The sequence below is a fragment of the Rhinatrema bivittatum genome, chromosome 1, assembly GCF_901001135.1.
Source record: "Rhinatrema bivittatum chromosome 1, aRhiBiv1.1, whole genome shotgun sequence".
NCBI lineage: Eukaryota > Metazoa > Chordata > Amphibia > Gymnophiona > Rhinatrematidae > Rhinatrema > Rhinatrema bivittatum.
In genome coordinates this window covers 811047433-811066087 of record NC_042615.1, presented here as the reverse complement: position 1 = coordinate 811066087, position 18655 = coordinate 811047433, and the positions used below count along the sequence as shown (strand labels likewise).

At 47.6% G+C, this 18655-nt stretch overlaps 1 protein-coding gene across 1 annotated transcript in view; it reads left to right on the top strand.

Annotated features, from left to right (window-relative positions):
• Window positions 1–18655, top strand: part of ARID3C (AT-rich interaction domain 3C) — a 558215-nt gene that overhangs the window by 523045 nt on the left and 16515 nt on the right. The window contains exon 7 of the mRNA XM_029581435.1: window positions 1758–1847. Coding sequence (XP_029437295.1) covers window positions 1758–1847 — 90 coding nt within the window. The remainder of the gene's footprint in view (window positions 1–1757; window positions 1848–18655) is intronic.

The window sequence follows — 18655 nt, the reverse complement described above, 5'->3', positions numbered from 1 at the left end:
GCCCTGGGCCTCGGGGCACTCCAAGGGGCGCGCTAAGGGGCAGGCCCCTTAGGTCGCGCTCCTTCGTGCGCGCGACGCCTGGTGTGCGACGCCGCCGTGAGGATTTTTGATTTAAAGGGCTTCTAGCTGCCCTCTGATAGGCCTATTGCCGTTCCGGGGGCGCGGCTGCACTCACCGCGTGGCGTCGGGGTTTCTTTGTTCCTGCCCTCTCCTATTCGTTCTAGGAGCTTTTTAATTTTTAGTTTCTTGTTGCCGCTGGTGCCTCCTCTGCACGGCTCACCGATCGGGGTGAGCGGGCTTCCTCGTGCCCAGGGGAAAAGCCTTTGTTAAATCTCTTTTTTTGAGGTGTTGTTTTTTTTTCTTTTGGATCCAGTAGTTTCCTCCTGCTCCTTTGGACTTCAGTTCAGTCAGAACCAGGAATGGGATCCTGTTACCCTGAGCCTTCACTCACAAGTAACCAGGGATTTTTCTCTTTATGTTACATCTCCCACCTCTCCGCCATACCTAGTCTGGTCATTGCAGTGACCGTCCTTGGCTGTCGGTTATGCACCAGGCTTTCTTCCAGAACCCTGCAATCGAGGGCCGTAAAGCTGGCCAGTAGGTGTCACTCTTGAGCAATGACCATGTCTCCCTACACTCCACCTCTCTTGGGGGGAGTGCGTGAACGTGAACAGTGCCTCCAAAGCACCGCCAGCCAGAGCCAAGCCAGGGTGCAAAAGACCCAACTCAGGGATCAAACCAGGGTCCTTCCGCATGGCAAGTGTCACAAACAGTACATTTGAATAGGTCTCAAAACTCTGTTTTATTCTATAGCATTAAGACTTGCAAAATAATTCATTCGCAGAAATGTTTATATTATTTATCATGATCTTATAATTCAATGTGTTTTACAAATATCTTTTCAAAAAATATAACAGAACTTCTTTTCATAGATATATAAACAAATATAAAACCTCATGCACCACAATGACAGTATGCTGGCCACCATGCTAGCCCCCTTTTTTTTGTTTTTCCCTTCTGTACTGCAAGGAGTCAGCTCTTTTTTAAAGCCATTGCCCGTGCTGCTCCTTAGCTATCCACCATGCTTGGCCAAAGGGCAGTCCTTACTCACCCCTTGCATGCTAGTGCCTTAGGGCTGCCATAGGTGCAACACTCCCAGTACTAGCAAAGACACTGGGACCAGAGCTCCCAGCTCTCGCTTGACCAAAAAAATGCTTCAGTGTGACGTAAGGTGATTGCGTGTACTTCCCTTTATACACAATGCCATAAGAGATAAACTGTGTTAGAAGTTCCCAGCTCCAAAAAAAACCCCCCAAAACCTTACAATTTAAGTTTTAGCACGGACAGATTAAGTGGCCCCCTCAAATTCATACAGCGCGCGATGGAGGCGGAAGTGAAGGGGAATCTTCACCGCGTGATATCTAGTCCACTAATGGCTGTCCACCAAGAGGCAATCCAAGAACAATATTTGAGGTAAGGTTCCTCCCAGTCCCGATCAGGTCAGACGCCGGGACTGTTGTCTCCATGTGGAAAAAAAAAAAATAGAAATAGCCAAGGCCCACACTCGCACACAAAAAGTAGCCATCGCAGTGTCCAGCGTAAACCGTCAGCAGGGGGGTAATGCCGAGATCAAAGCGCTCGGTATCCCAGGAGGCAACTTAATCATCCCCGACTTTACTTCCCAGCCAGGCCTATCTCATTTCTCTTTCTCTTAATGCTCATATTGGTATTCTCTTCTCCCTTACTTCTCTCGACAGATGACAGACAAGAGACGGCATTGAACCTGTCTACCAACGGCATTAGCAGCATCAACATGTCAATAGAAATAAATGGAATTGTCTACACAGGTAAATAGAAGCCTGCTTTTCCAATGTAATTGCGGGCAGGAAATCCAATAAGTTATAGTCAGTGTCTGGATGCTGAGTTCTTTCCTCAATTTGATGTCTTTACTATAAAATCCATTGTAATGAAGTGGTAGGCTGATGGAGCTGAGGAGGAAAAAAAAAAAATAGAAGTTAAATATCTCAAAATTGCCCTGGCGGTTTGCAGTCGATGGTGCTTATTGTCGAGAGAGAGAGAGAGAGAGAGAGAGAGAGGTGGTAGACGTGGGGAGGGGAGTCCCAGGCTACAGAAAATGAAATGCTGCCGCTTGTGTTATCTCGAGTCCTGGAGTATAAATTACCTCTGCATCCCAGGCCCTTAAGTGCTGGTGCTGTTTCCTCACGTGCCGCCGAGATCCATGCCACAGGAGTCTTTGTAGCCAGATGGATCCAAGAGGAAAATGGGTCCTTTTGTGGGTCACGATGGTACCTTTTATCAGATCCCCGTGGAGGATTCACCAGAGAGGCTGCCATGCGAGGGCAAAGCTTGCAGGAGAGCTGACAGCAGTATTCCAAGCTACGGCGATGATTTTTGATGCACGTTGCCCGGTAGTCCTAGGGTTATGGTTTCAAGCAGTGAACACGTATCACTCTATGATATATAATGCTCTGTAGATAAAAAACAGGATTTAGAGAAAGGTGGTACGCTTCATGACTTTTTATAAACACATTTTTCTTTTATTCTTTCTGCCTGTCTGTCTGTTCTTAGGTTTTTTAGTATTTATGAGAAGGGTCATATTGCCAATATTAGAAATATGGGGCCTGATATACAAAGGGATTGTTCCCCATTTTCTGTCTCCGTGAAAAACGCATAGCACACCTGGCACACGGAGTATGTGACAGTCAGCGAGGGGAAGCAGTCCTCATCCGTTCTGAACAGGGATTAAGTCTGTGCGCCGAGGGGAGTTCTGGGAGCTGTCGGAGCACAGCTGCAGCAGGAGTGGAACATGGTTCCTCCTGCCAGCTTCAGTTGGGAACGAGTTTGGGGAAATGAGAGGGATATGGGTGAGAGTCAGGAGTGAGGTAAACGGGAGTAGGGGGCAGGGAGTGGGGTTGCAACCTGTGGCTTTTTTTTTTAAAAAACAAAACCAAGTGCTGGAGAGGAAGGGGCAGGGGGATCGGGGTCAGCTGGAGAGGAGTAGCCTAGTGGTTAGAGCGATAGGCCATGAGCCAGGGAAACCAGCGTGCAAATCCCACTTGCTTCTTGTGACCTTGGGCAAGTCACTTTACCCTCCATTGCTTCAGGTACAAGGTCAGATTGGGAGCCCTCTGGGGACAGAGAAATGCCTACAGTATCTGAATGTAAGCTGCTTTAACATGGAATCAAAAAAATAGGTGAGGTTTTCAAATCAAAATGTTGACAGGTGGGGATTGGGTGGATTTTTTTTAAATTGCAGTGAGGTGTGGGAGAGAGGGAGGCAGAATCCTGGCAGCAAACAAAGTTTTGTTTGTTTGTTTTTTTTATGCAGATTTAGGCTTGCTCTTGCAGCACCTAGATTAGGCCAACCAAGTACCCGATTCACTAAGGGTTTTTCCCATAGACCCAAAGAGGCCGCTGTAATAAAGTGCACCCAACCTAGTGCACAGATTAATGAGCGGTTGGACGTGTGTCCATAACCCCCGATGCAATAAGGGGATCAGAGCCTCCAAAATGCACATCCAAACAAAGGCGTAGCTAATGGCGCTCATCACATGTAAATGCCATATAGATGAGGCTGTTAGCTATTACCCCACGAAGCAAAAAATCACCGTGACCAAGGTGCACTTTTTAAGCCGTCAAATTTTACTCCTGCCCCAGAGCAGGCGTAAAGTCTTGCCGCGCATCAAGGGGTCTACTTAAAAACAAAAAATACTGCTTTTCCTTGGTTCCTCCTACCTAGGATATCACGATACAAGTAGAAGGAACCACAGAAAGGAACATTCTGAAACAAAAAAAAGGCTTGGGGAAAAAAACATTTCTGGGTGCACAATATATATATGCACCATATACACGCTCCAGGCCGGGTATATTCTGCCGGTAATTTCGCTGCCGCAGAATAAAACGGACGCTTGTAAATTGAGCGTCCGTTTTGGAAATCCGCACCACAGCCACGTCTCCTGGGCGCCTGATGCCAAGAACGCGCTAGGGATGCACAGTTTATTCCTAGCGCCGTCCATTTTAGAGTGGTAGCTCATTTACATATTGCATCAGGTGCCCAGGAGAGGTGGATGTGTGCCTGTTGAAAAATGGGCACCCAGTTTGGACACAATTTATTTTATTTATTTATTTAAACATTTTTATATACCGGCATTCGTCGTGGACATCATGTCGGTTCACAGTAAACAGGTTAAGTTTGGAATTACATTTTAACAGGGAAGTCAAAACTGGGAGAGGGGGGGTGGGGGTAGGTAGGTAACGATAGGCAGCTGAGAAAAGATAGGGTAAACAACAAACAAGGTATCTCGCGGAGAGGAGATTGGAGTAAAAAACATAGTTCCTCACATATGAGAAATAGGGAGTAGACGTATTGTGGTCTACAATGGCACGGATTGGTGACTTTTTAATCTGGGTAAGCTTGGTTGAACAACCATGTTTTCAATTTCTTTTTGAGTTGTTCATACAAGGTTCGAGGCGTATGTCAGGCGGGTAGTGTGTTCCAGTGAGTGGGGCCTGCAATCGTGAGAGCACGGTCACGTGTGGAAGAGAGATGGGCTGTTTTTAAGGAAGGCACAAGTAGGGTTCCAGAATTTGCCGTTCTGGTGGGTCGACTGGACTTAGGAGTTGTAAAAGGGAGGTCTAACCAGTTGGAGTTGTGCGTGTGGATTGCTTTGTGAATTATGGTGAGTGTTTTGTAGATAATGCGTGATGTTATAGGGAGCCAGTGTAAGTCTCTGAGGATGGGGGTGATGTGGTCATATTTGCGAGAGTTTGCAATGAGTCTCGCTGCAGCATGTTGTAGCATTTGTAGAGGTTTAATGGTGGAGTAGGGGAGTCCAATTAGTAAGGCATTGCAGTAGTCCAATTTGGATGTAATGGTGGCTTGGATGACTGTACGGAAATCATGGGTGTGTAGGAGAGATCTAAGTTTTTTGAGCACATTAAGTTTGAAAAAGCAGGCTTTGAGTGTAGCATTTACGTAGTTCTTCATACTTAATTGATGGTCAAGGATGACTCCCAGGTCTCTGACAAAGGGTTGTGTAGCGGGGAGGTTGATTTTAGTAGAATTAGGCAGGGGAGGGGAAGCGGATGAGTGGGGGGAGATGAGTAGCAGCTCAGTTTTGTTTGTATTGATGGCCAGATGAAGATTAATGAGCAGGGAGTTAATGGCTATGAGGCATTTCTCCCAGTGTTCCAGGGCGTCAGCGAGAGAGTTCTGTATGGGGATGATGATCTGGACGTCATCAGCGTACAGGTAGAACTTAAGTTTAAGGTCAGAGAGGAGATGGCACAGGGGAGCGATTGTAAATGTTGAAGAGGGTAGGAGAAAGTGAGGAGCCTTGGGGGACTCCCTGCTGGAGGGGTTGTGGGGTAGATGTGGAGTTCCCGATTTTAACAGAGAATTTCTGTTAGAGAGGAAGGAGTTGAACCAGGCGAGAGCTAGACCTGAGATGCCAATGTTTTCCAGAGGGTTAGAAGATGATGGTGGCTAATGGTTGTCAAAGGCTGAAGAGATGTCGAGGAGGGCAAGGAGGTAGCTGTGGCCTTGACCCATGCCTCGGAGGAGATGGTCAGAGAGGGAGAGAAGTAAGGATTCAGTGTTAAAGTGTTTCCGGAATCCAAATTGCGATGGGTGGAGGATCAGGTGGTCTTCAAGATAAACCATGAGTTGTGAGTTGACGACTCTTTCTAATAGTTTGGCCATGAAGGGGAGGTTGGAGATTGGGCGGAAGTTGGAGGGGTCTTTAGGGTCGAGTGAGGGTTTCTTGAGGAGGGGTCGGACTACTGCGTGCTTGAGTGCATCTGGGATGGATCCGTGCTCAATGGAGCAGTTGATGATGTCTGCTATGGCTTTGACTATGGCGTCAGGAACGGGTAGTAGTGCTTTGGAGGGAATAAGGTCTTCAGGATGGGAGGAGGGTTTGAGCTTTTTGAGAATGGCTTGGATTTCTATGGTGGAGGTAAAGTCCAGAGCAGGCATTGAAGGTTGGCTGGGGGTGGGAGGAGCAGGCAGGATGGGTAAGGACTGTTCGAAGGTGGGGGGAATCTTGTTAGGAGGGTAGCAATTTTGTTGTAGAAGTATTTGGCTAGTTCTTCGCATTTGGCGGAGGCATCGTTGTCAGGTGTGGTAGGAGGGATAGGGGTGGTGAGACTTGAGACGTAGGAAAAGAGTGTTTGGGTTTGAATCTGAGGTCATGGATTTTTTTGGCATAATAGTCTCGTTTATGTTGTTGGGTGGCGATTCTGTAGCTGTGGAGAGCTGATTTGAAAATGGCAGAGTTTTGAGGGGTTTTGGTCTTTGCGCCATTGTCTCTCCTTTTGCCTTAGAGTAGTTTTTAAGCTTTTGAGTTCTGGAGTGAACCCATGGGTTGGTTGGCTTTGAGGAGTTCCTTATAACCTTGTTGTAGATTGGGCAGAGTTTATTGGCGATGTCTCCTGTGAGTTTATTCCAGGATGCAAGTGTGTCCCGGCACCCCTCGGTGCCGGGGACACATGTTTTTTACGTGCATTTTATAGCATCGGCCTGAAAATGGGAGAAAAGCCTTAATGAATCTGGCTTCAAGTTAGGTGGCTAGTGCTAGCCTCCTAACCTTCCATCTCGCCCTAACCCTACCCAAGGCTCACCCAGAATTTGATTGGCTAATGTAGCTGCATGGTGAAATTTAAATAGGATAAATTTAACCATTTAGCTAGTTTGATTTTTCAAAGAATTCGGTCTAGCCAACTAAGAGGATCATTTTCAAAAGGGATCACACGCGATCCCTTTTGAAAATGATCCTCTTTCTAAGAGTCTAAGATTTTCTAAGGTCTGTGACCTTAGAAAATCCAGGCCTAAGTCCTTAGTTAGCCAGCAAGATCCCTTTAAATATTGACCTCCATATGTATAATATGCTGCATTTGCAGTTAGTCACACTGACATTCATGCTCCAAATGCAATGCTTGTGTGCCTTTAATGATTTTCAGTATTCTACCACAGATTGTGACTTAGAAACATAGAAACATAGAAGCATGATGGCAGAAAAAGACCATATGGCCTGTCCTATCCACCCACACAGCTCAGCTATAAAATTCCTCCAACTCCCTCAAAGATTCCCCTTAATAACCTTAACTGAGGATAAAATACAATAAAAATTATTTTCTCCCAGGACAAGCAGGATGGTCGTCCTCACATATGGGTGACATCATCAGGATGGAGCCCTATCACTGGCACACTGAGCATGCCCAGCATGCCACCAACCCTGCATCCAGCAGGGGTCCCCCTTCAGTCTCTTTTCTTTTGAGCAGCAGTTGCCTCTCAGTTCTTAGGAGCTCTGTGAGAATTTCTCACAACTTTTTTCCTCATATTTCAAAAATTTTTCCCCGCACCAGGGTCCCCCATCGACTACCGTCCTCCGATAATGCCGGTAAGTTTTTACCACGTTCTTTGCGGTCAGTTCCCGGAGGTGCTTCCATCGGTACTTGAAGACTACCAACCGCGCGCCGCCCCCTTTTTTCTCAAAATGGTGACCAGTTTTCGGAAGTGCCCTGAGTGTCCGAGGACTATGTCCATTACGGACCCTCACGACGTCTGCATGTTATGATTGGGGCCTTCCCACGATGTCCAACAGTGCACCACTTGTGCCCAAATGGCTTCAAAAGGCTGCCAGGCCTGCTTAGAAAAGATGGAACACCTGTTCAAATCTAAGCGCTCGTCTCCGTCTACTCCTGCCAAGACTGCACCGAGTCGGAAGCCGTCTTCCTCATAGACTCCGTCACCATCGACGTCTCAACACCATCGAGACATCGGTGACCGCCCGTCACCGGCATCTTCCCGCTCAAAGGCATCGACATCCTCGTCCTCGGCGTTGGAGAAGGACCGGGCCGAGCACCGAGAAAAGCACTGCATCGACACCGATGAGAACCTTCCTCCAGTGCCGGCACCGACAAGACATCGGCATCAGTGGAACTACCGTCCAAGAAGTCCCGGGGAGAGGAGCCACCATCCTCCTCTGGACCTGGGACACCGAGGCGTTTCCCACTTGTAGCGGTGCCGGGAGCCGAGACTCCACAAATTCCTGGGAACCCTGCGGCAATGCCTATAGAGCCTCCAACCCCAGCAGCTGTATTACCAACACCAGCCTTCCGGGAGGAATTGGACCGGATGGTCCAAGAGGCAGTCCTGCAGGCGCTTTGAGGTTTTCAATCTCCACTGGCACAGACTCCTATGCTGAGGCCTGACCCAGTTAGTATGATATTGGCTGCATTGCTAGAAAGGTTAGACACCCTTATTGGCGCACTTCCATCAGTGCCCACTCCTTCCGCACCGACAATACCTCTGAGACCATCGATTCCTCCATCAGCATCGACACCGATTCCTTTGTCGTCAGATGATGAAGAGCGAGATTCGCCAATGCCGAAACCGATTCCAGGGCCATCTGGTATACTTCTACCCCGTCAACCATAAAAAACACCGATGCCATCGGTGCCGCCGCCGGCCTCAGTGCAGCCTCCACCTATTTCGGAGCCTCCATCTATTCCATCAGTGCCACCTCCTGATCCGGATGGATTTGGAATTTTGCCTTCATCGGTAGGCCCGCAGGGTGGAGGAGACCAGCCATATGACCCCTGGGGTGATGATACCTCTGACTCTCAGGATTCTGAGGACATCCTATCAGAGCCTTCACCTCCAGAAGAAAGACGCTGCTCCCCTCCAGAGGACCTATCGTTTGCCAGCTTTATAAAGGAAATGTCTGAAACCATCCTTTTTAAGTTGCAAACGGAAGAGGATGCCAGGCATAGAATGCTGGAGGTTCTTCAATTCATGGATGCTCCCAAAGAAGTGATGGCAATTTCAGTCCACAAAGTTCTACTTGACCTGTTACACCATACCTGGAAACACCCAGGTACAGTTCCACCGGTGAATAGGAAAACTGATGCTTCCTACCTGGTTTAATCAGCTCCAGGATTCCAGAAGAGCCAGCTCCCTCACCACTCCATAGTGGTCGAATCCGCTCAGAAGAAGGCTAAGAGGTCCCGGCCTCATTCGTCTGCCCCTCCTGGCAAAGGGCAGAAATCCTTGGACGCCTTCAGCCGTAGGGTGTTCCAGGTATCTATGCTGATGGCACGTACAGCAGCTAACCAGCTATACATGACACAATACTCTAGAAACCTCTGGAAACAAGTCCAGGATTTCTCCGAGTTCTTGCCTGAGGAATTCTAGGAGGGATTGAGTACCATCCTCCAAAAGGGACTTGATGCTGGAAAACATGAGGTCAGAGCTGCCTATGACATCTTTGAGACCGCCTCCAGAATCTCAGCAGCAGGAATAAGCGCCAGATGCTGGGCATGACTGAAATCTTCAGATTTACGTCAAGAAGTCCAGGACAGGTTAGCAGACCTTCCATGCACAGGAGACAATTTGTTTGGCGACAAAATACAGGAAGCAGTTAGCGCAACTCAAAGACCACCACGAGACATTGCGCCAACTATTCACTGTTCCCTCGGACTTCTCGTCTACCACCAAAAGGCCATTTAGAAGGGAACCCAGGAGGCTAACCTATAAAACCCATAGGTATTAGCCTCCTCCATCCCAGACTCAACCAACAATACCCTCTCAAAGAGGTCAGCCTCGTCAGCACAGGCCTCCAAAAACCCAACCAGCTCTTCAGACTGGTCCTGCATCGGGGTTTTGACTCCTTTCTAGAGAGCAGCAGTCAATCCCTGCCTCCGACAACAATTCCTGTGGGAGGCCACTTGTGCCACTTTGCCAACATATGGCACACAATCACAACAGACCAATGGGTCCTTTCTGTGGTTGCCCACGGTTACCATCTAAACTTCCTTATGCAACCACCAGACTCTTCACCACGTCCGGCGTAGAGTTTAAACGACCATACTCCACTTCTCGAGGCAGAACTCTCAACCCTCCTGTAGTCCAATGCCGTGGAACCGGTTCCTCGACTGCAGCGAGGAAAAGGGTTCTATTCCTTGATATTTTCTAATTCCAAACCAGGCAGGCGGTTTATACTAGACCTTCAAGCCCTATACAAACATCTCCACAAAGAAAAGTTCAGAATGGTAACCTTGGGCACCATGCTCCCTCTCCTGCAAAAGGGAGATTGGTTCTGCTCTCTGGATCTTCAGGGGGCATATGCCCATATAGCTATATCCCCTCCTCATCGAAAATACCTCAGATTCATAGTCAGTCAAAAGGCATTTCCAATACCGAGTGCTACCGTTCAGCCTAGCGTCAGCACCCCGTGTGTCTACAAAATGCCTGGCAGTAGTAGCGCTTACCTGAGGCAGTGCAGTATCCATGTCTATCCGTATCTAGACGATTGACTACTCAGGGGTCCATCCAAGGAAGTAGTGCTTCAATCCCTCCGTCTTACCATACAACTGCTACAGTCCTTGGGGTTTCTCATCAACTATCCCAAGTCACATCTAACTCTGTCATGCACCGTCTCGTTCATCGGAGCAGATCTAAACACCATTCAAGCCAGGGCGTTCCTCCCAAAGGACTGAGCATGCACACTGTCAACCTTGGCCACAGCAGTACAGACTCACCAAACCACCACAGCTCGTCACCTGCTAACCTTGCTAGGTCACATGGCATCCACGGTTCATGTTACCACAATGGCTCGACTAGCCATGAGAGTAACACAATGGACTTTAAAATCCCAGTGGTCCCAATCTAACCAAGATCTATCACACATTGTCCACGTCACCAACCAGCTTTGACTCTCATTAGCTTGATGGATACAGGAGTCCAATCTTCAGATAGGACTATCCTTTCAGCCCCCGGATCCTCAGATTACACTAACCACAGATGCCTCCAACCTGGGTTCTGGGGCCCATATCAACAACCTTCAAACCGAGGGAACCTGGACCAGGGAAGAAACAAAGCACCAGATAAATTTTCTGGAGCTCAGGGCAGTACGATATGCCCTATATGCATTTCAGGATTGCCTATCCAACAAGGTAACCCTAATTCAAACGGACAACCAGGTAGCGATGTGGTATCTCAACAAGCAAGGGGGCACAGGCTCTTACCTGTTATGCCAGGAGGCGGCGCAGATCTGTGCCTGGGCTCTCTCCCATTCCATGCTGCTGAGAGCAACCTACCTGGCAGGCGTGGACAATGTGATGGCAGACAACCTTAGCCGGACCTTTCATCCCCACGAATGGTCCCTAGATCCAACAGTAGTGAACACGATTTTCCACCAGTGGGGCCGCCCACATATAGAACTCTTTGCATCAATTCACAACCGCAAAGTAGACCAATTCTACTCTCTACACCGCAGCTGCAAGACACCTCCAAGGGATCCCTTCGCCCACTCGTGGACAAGGGATTTTCTATATGCATACCCTCCACTTCCACTCATCAGCAAGACTCTCGTGAAATTACGACAAGATCGGGGCACAATGATCCTCATAGCCCCTTACTGGCCGCTGCAGGTTTGGTTTCCCATCCTACGCGACCTCTCAGTCCAGCAACCAATTCGCCTGGGCCAGATCCAACTCTAATAACACAGAACAACGGACTGTTGCGTCATCCGAACTTTCACTCCCTGTCTCTGCCAACATGGATGTTGAAAGGTTGATCCTACAATCTCTTAAGCTTTCTGACAGGTTGTCCCAGGTCCCTCGTAGCTTCACGGAAGCCTTCTACTAGGAAATCTTATCGTTCCAAGTAGAAAAGGTTCTCCTTGTGGTGCACGACAAAGGAATAGATCTCTTTTCCTGCCCCACAACAAGGTTCCTGGACTACCTTTGGTACCTCTCGGAGTCTGGCCTATAAACTTCCTCCATCCGAATGCATGTCAGCACCATAGTCGCTTACCACAAAGGTGTAGGGGATGCCTCAATTTTGGCGCAACCCCTTGTCAGGCACTTTATGAGAGGCTTGCTCCAGCTTGAAGCCTCCTCTGTGTCCCCCCAAAGTATGGCATGGGACCTCAATGCTGTGCTAGCCCGTTCGAGCCCTACACTCCTGCGAGCTCCGTCATCTCACTTGGAAAGTGCTCTTTCTAGTTGCTATAACATTGGCTCACAGAGTCAGTGAGCTACAGGCACTGGTAAACATACCCCACCTTATACCAATTTCTCCGTGATCGTGTGATACTCCGCACTCACCCTAAATTTCTGCCAAAGGTAGTCTCTGATTTCCACTTGAATCAGTCCATAATACTTCCTACCTTTTTTCTAAAACCTCACTCACACCCAGGTGAGCGGGCCCTGCATTCCTTGGACTGTAAACGTGCGCTCACCTTTTATTTGGACCGCACTACAGCCCATGGAAATTTCCACCCAACTTTTTATCTCCTTTGATAAAACCAAACTGGGAGTTCCGGTGGGCAAGCAGACCCTGTCCACCTGGCTGGCAGACTGTATAACCTTCTGCTACCAACAAGCAGGCCTTCCGCTACAGGGACACATGAAAGCGCATTCGGTCAGAGCCATGTCAACGTCAGTGGTGCACCTCCATTCTGTACCTATTATTGACATCTGTAGAGCTGCCACATGGAGCTCTCTCCATACCTTCGCAGCTCATTATTGTTTCGACAAGTCTGGCAGGCAAGATTCCTTCTTTGGCCAGTCTGAACTTCGTAATTTGTTTCCAGCTTAAAATAACCCAACTTCCTACCTGCGACCCACTGTAAAATTCAGGTTGCCCTCATACCCAACAGCACTCCTGTTGTTGTGCCCATTGCACGTCGTTGGGTGCTTTTGGTTCACTCTATTCGGGCATCCTATAGCTCACTATTCACCCGTATGTGAAGACTACCATCCTGCTTGTCCTGGGAGAAAGCAGAGTTGCTTACCTGTAACAGGTGTTCTCCCAGGACAGCAGGATGTTAGTCCTCACGAAACCCGCCACCACCCCGTGGAGTTGGGTTCGCTTACATTTTATTATTTTATTTTTCGCTCGTACTTTTTGCTACAAACGAGACTGAAGGGGGACCCCTGCTGGATGCAAGGTTGGTGACATGCTCGGTGAGCCAGTCAAAGTTTCTAGAAACTTTGACAAAAGTGTTCCGTGATAGGGCTCCATCCTGATGATGTCACCCATATGTGAGGATTAACATCCTGCTGTCCTGGGAGAACACCTGTTACGGGTAAGCAACTCTGCTTTTTCCAAGAACGAACAGGATGGTAGTTCTCACACATGGGTGGCATCATCAGATGGAGCCCAACACAGAAAACTTAAGTCACTATTTCTAGAATTTATTTTTTATTTATTAAAATCTTTTCTATTACCGTCGTTTAAGTTAAATACCATCACAACGGTTTACAAAAAAGGCACATAAAGAATGTTAACAAAGTTTTAAATTGGATAATACATTAAACAAGGTGCCATTAAGGTTCTGGTTACATAGATTATCAAAGTAAAGACTATTTGATGAGTGTCATAAATCTTGTCCTTTTCTTACATGTAATGGGGTTAATTTACATGTAGAATTCCCTTTTACTGTATAATTTTATATAAGGTTAGCGGTGAAGTTAAAATAACAAATATGCACATAGTGACTAAGTGCTGAGTGCTGAAGTTCCAAAGCCAGTTTTCTATACTATCCTATTCTCTGTTTTCTTTGTAAACACCTGTTTAAAAAGTTTTAAAAGTGTGGGTCCTGCTAGTGACGGTGCTCATTCTCTGACTTGGGTAAATCTAGCTGTCTTAACAGAAGGTACTGTTTAGAAGGGCTTTGTTCGCTGATCTCTTTGTGGAACGTGTGTACCTGCAGAGCTGTGTTGAGCCACTCCGCTTTTTCATCATGGATTAGTTTATGAATTGTGTATAGAGCTTTATATTGTACTCTCTGTTCTATAGGTAGCCAGTGTAATTCTGCCAGTGTTTCAGTGATGTGATCTCTTTTCCTTTTACCTGTCAGTATTCTTGCGGCAGAGTTTTGTAATATTTGTTAGTGGTCTTATAGTATTATATGGTAAACCTAAAAACAGGGCGTTACAGTAGTCAGTGCATACAAATATTAGTGCTTGTAGAACTGTTCGGAAGTTTGTACGGTTATAATAATAGTTTTAGCTTCCTGAGTATGCCACACTGGGCTTTGCCTGGCATGCCCTATACCACGTGTCCACGAGGGGTCTGTCTTCACTTCTCTTTTTCCATGGAGCTGCAGCATCTCAGTTAGTGAGCTCTCTTTTCGGGAACCTTTTGGCTATTTTAGGGAAACTTTCCATTTTTCGCAGTTTAGCGATTTTTTTTCGCCTGCGTTCGATAGCGGGTCCCTCTCGGTCCTCCTGTAGTGTTCCTAGTCAGGGTTTTGTCGTTTTATCAGTAAGTTTCTTTTCGCGGTTGATGGCTACAGTGCTTCAGTACTCGCTAGCCTTCAACATCCGAAGCATAGATTTTGATCTTGCTTCCCATTTATTTCACCCCATCATGGCGTATCTGGTTGATGTATGTGTCTTCTACCTAGAGGCATTGGCATGATGTCCAGGGTTTGCCACAAAATGTGCCCAGATGATCCTGAAAGGACGTCATCTTCGGCTCTTGACAAGATGAAATAACTCTTCAGGTCAGAGAAGACCGAGCCAGTGGCATCGCCATTGACAGGCATTGGCATCGATATTGGTAGGACCGTCAGTTCCTTTGATGTCGGCTGATAGGGATGCCAGAGACAGACTACCATCGGGCTCTTCCAAGCCGAGGACGTTATGTACTTGTCTTCGGCCTCGGCACCCGGGGAAAGATTTTCTGTGCTGAGCATCGAGGGAAGCCGAAGAAGCATCAACATCGTTCCCTGTCAATGCACGGTGATGGGCACAGGGATGCTTCCATTTATATTGGTGTGGTCTATAGGCCTCCTATTCAGACTGAAGAGCTGGACAGAGATCTGATCGAAGACATCAAAAGATGGGAAAGAAGGGAGAAGTGTTGCTCATTGGAGAATTTTAATCCACTGGTTATAGACTGGAGTATCTCTTTGGCAAAATCTACGAGAAGTAGATAGTGGATGCCCTCCAAGAAGCTATGCTCAAACAAATGGTAATGGATCCCACGAGAGAGGGTTGTGATACTTGACCTAGTTGCTCACAAATGGAGATAATCTCTAATGTCCAGACAGGTGCCCACCTGAGTATAAGTGATCATCAGACGGTATGGTTTGAAATTGCAAATAAGATACAAAGAAAGGAGTCACGTGATGTGGTGAGCCAGGCAGGAGGGCAGGAGGGAATTGCCCAGGCTCTGAGGGTCAGCTCCGCTTATCACCGGTAATCCTCTCCAAATCGCTGAGAAATAGCTCATCTCTTTTGCCAAACAGCAAGGGCATATGTCCATTGAACATTATATGCAGAGGGCTTCCCCTATCATGTCGGCAAAAGGAGGTAAGAAGGACAAGGAGAAACCGCGGTGGCAACCGATTCTAAAATGGCGTCTGGCAGCGAACCTGCTAAGGAAAACCTGATGGCAGTAGTAGTAACCATCACTGATATCAAGGACATGGTATGTGCAGAGTTAGATGAAAAAATAGCGGCAATCGCCTCGCAACTCACGGAGGTCCAGGCTACTCTTGCCAACATAACCCCCTGCACTGACCAAGTGGAAGGCTGCATATAAACGTTTTAGAGGATGACTCGCTAGCATGTACTGCTAAGCTGGCAGTTGCAAGATAACAAATAGCAGACCTCAGAGATAAATTAGACGATTTAGAAAACAGGGATCGCACTCCAACCTCCATTTCTTAAGATTTCCAGAGGCTGTTGACGACCGCGCTCTGGGGTAGCTATTAGAAACCTGGCTCCCTGAGGCCCTGGATCTCCCCAAACTGCAATGGCCGGCTCACAGTGGAGCGCGTCCACTGAATCGGGGCAAAAAAGGAAATATGCAGAGGGCCTCGCCTTGTTATCGCTAAAATTCCTCAACTTTCAGCACAAACCAAAAATATGGCAAAGCGTTTAATAAAAAAAAGCAGAATCTGCTTATGAATCCCACCCGTTCCGCCTTTTTTCAGGATTATTCAGTCCGGGTATCTGAAACGCGCAAAAAGGTTTCTCCATGGTGTGTACCTCACTACACCAAAAGCAAATAAAGTTTTCTTTGCAATTCCTGGCCAAATTGAGGATATGGCATAACGATCAATCGCATGTTTTCGAAACACCAGCAGCAGCTAGTGCATTTTTGGAGAAAAATATGAGGATCTCCTCCCTATATGAACATATAGTTATTGGAGACAGCGGGGAATCTGTCTGTGGGGCTGGGAATGGACATGTGAGTTTACATATGAATCTGGAACCTAGGGCCTGCACAGAGTGGCGGGCCGGACAAAATGCGATACGTGGACTGGACTCCTGTCTCGGTGATACCTGGGACTTGTATTGAAAAAGATTTTGGGGATACTGCAGGAAGCCAGCTGACAGGACACCAAAGGATAACGGGCGGGGCTATTTGCAGGCCCTGGGTTGGGCCCTCATGGTACAGAGACCATTCCGGCACATCAGGACGGACATTCTCCAGGGCTCCACACAGAACTCACCCGATTGTGAAGGGAAACAATAAGCATAAAAAACAAAGAACGCAACGCATGCCAGGTTCGGGACAAGAGATTAGTGGGCAGAAAGCAAGAGGCCCTAGACCGGCCAGCACCAACATAGTCATCTAACCGCACTGCGGCATTCTTTGCATAATTGGAATAGGACCACATGTCTGCAGCCATGGTGAGCTACAGTACTTCGGGATCCCTGGACAAGATGATTTTTCACTGCCAGACGCTACCTTTATCCAATGCATCAGCTTATGAAGCACAGAACCGGACTTCGGTAGCGCTTCCATTTTTTGGGTAAGGCTCCCAGGATTCTGGTGCTACTTTGCCACATGGACAAGACTAGTTAATGCCTGCATTTTAAAGACTGCATTTATCTTGTCTCGTTCACTGCAGAAAGGAGAAGAACCCTCACATACATACACACATGACTCCGAACCCTCGCAAGCGAGGCCTTGGTTTCGACTAGGGGTAGGGGACTTGTTAGGGGACAGGGGTGGAGGGTATGGGGAGGAAGGGGGGGGGGGGGGGGGAATAGGGCATGGGGCCTCACAATCCTTTACTCAAATGGTTTTTAGGACAATTATTCAATGGTATGACTTTACATGTCTGTTACTAAGTCGGTGATTATATACAGCCCATTACCATGGGTATGTAAGCATGTTAGGTGTATGGGAACACAATATGTTACCCTATGTAATGGTAAGAATGGTGGGGGCTAGGCTGGGGGCCTCTCCATTCCTTCTTGTGCGAATAGACAAGTGCGAGACCAGCCATCCACTGTGTAGGGGCTGTCATGTCTAAATTGATAACCTGGAATGTGAATGGGCTCGGTTCCCCTTTCAAGAAGAAAAAAAATATCTCATCTCAAGAAACACAAGTTGTCATAGTGGGCCTTCAGGAAACTCACTTATCTCAAGTGGGAAAGTGACAACTGCGACGCGAATGGGTGGGTTCTTGCGTTTATGCAGCAGCCCAGGGCAGGAAGGCGGGAGTAGCCATACTTTTTAATAAAACAACCAATTTTCGGATTACCAAGAGCTTGGCTGACATTGAAGGTCGGTATATTATTCTGATGGTGGAATGGAATGGAATGGATCACCAGTCACAATATGCAATGTATATACTCCTAATGAATACTCACACGCCTTCTTCATCAAACTGCGTAACTTGTTGATTCAGTAATTTGTATGGGTCACTCTTTCTTCTTGGTGACTTTATTTTGTGCATCGACCCTTCCATAACATAGAGTCCCCCAACACGGCAGGGAGGGGCGGGGCATAGGGTTCCTTTGTCAACAATTGGGGATTGCTGGATGTCTGGAGATCCTTTCTGTTATTATCTGCTTAGCTGACAAGCTAGGAGTTAGCAATCTGTTATGAGTTAGACTGCGGAGCTAGCAATCTGTTATAGTCTGCTGTCTGATGGGAGGAGCAAACTGTTATTAATGGCTACCTAAAGGAGGAGGAGTCAGCAATCTTGTAGTGTCCTCAGATATCGTCTTGCTAGGAGTCGCAATCTGTAATGAATCTGATATAGTTGTGGGTGGATCCCTGGGCCGGTGGCAGATGGACCCACGCCCCCAGGAGGATATCCCGAGAGGGACCACTGGCTAGGCTTGAGTATGAAGACAGACACACATTAGTTCTTTTATTAAACAGGTTTTTGAAACCACCAGAGTGGCAGGTAGTGAGCTGATATGCCCAGCAGGGCTGTAGTCTTCAGGTACTGGAAAAGCGATCCAGGATGGCTGAGCTGTTGAGAAACTGTAAAAAAGTGAGTAGGCAGAATTCATGAACAGAACTAGATGACAAACTCACATAAGGTCTCAAGGAAGCTCAGGAACTGGAAAGGTTTAGGCCCTCAAGGAGCGAGTGCCTGGTTCTAGGGAAAGCTCTGAGAGAGCAATGGTAACTCACAATTGTTTGTAGCAGCGATAGCTTCCAAGCAGTAGAAATCTTCAGAGTGTCCAGAAATATGGGCCCTGAGGAGCGAGTACTGGTTCCTATCTGTAATCTGAAAGTAAGAAAAAGAGCGAGGCCCCTGAGGAGCGGGTACCTCTGGTAAGTCCAAGGAGGCAGAGTAGCTTGGGAAACGTAGCGGATGACGTCATCTCAGGGGGACGCCCCTGAGGTTCGCACCCTTCGTGCCCT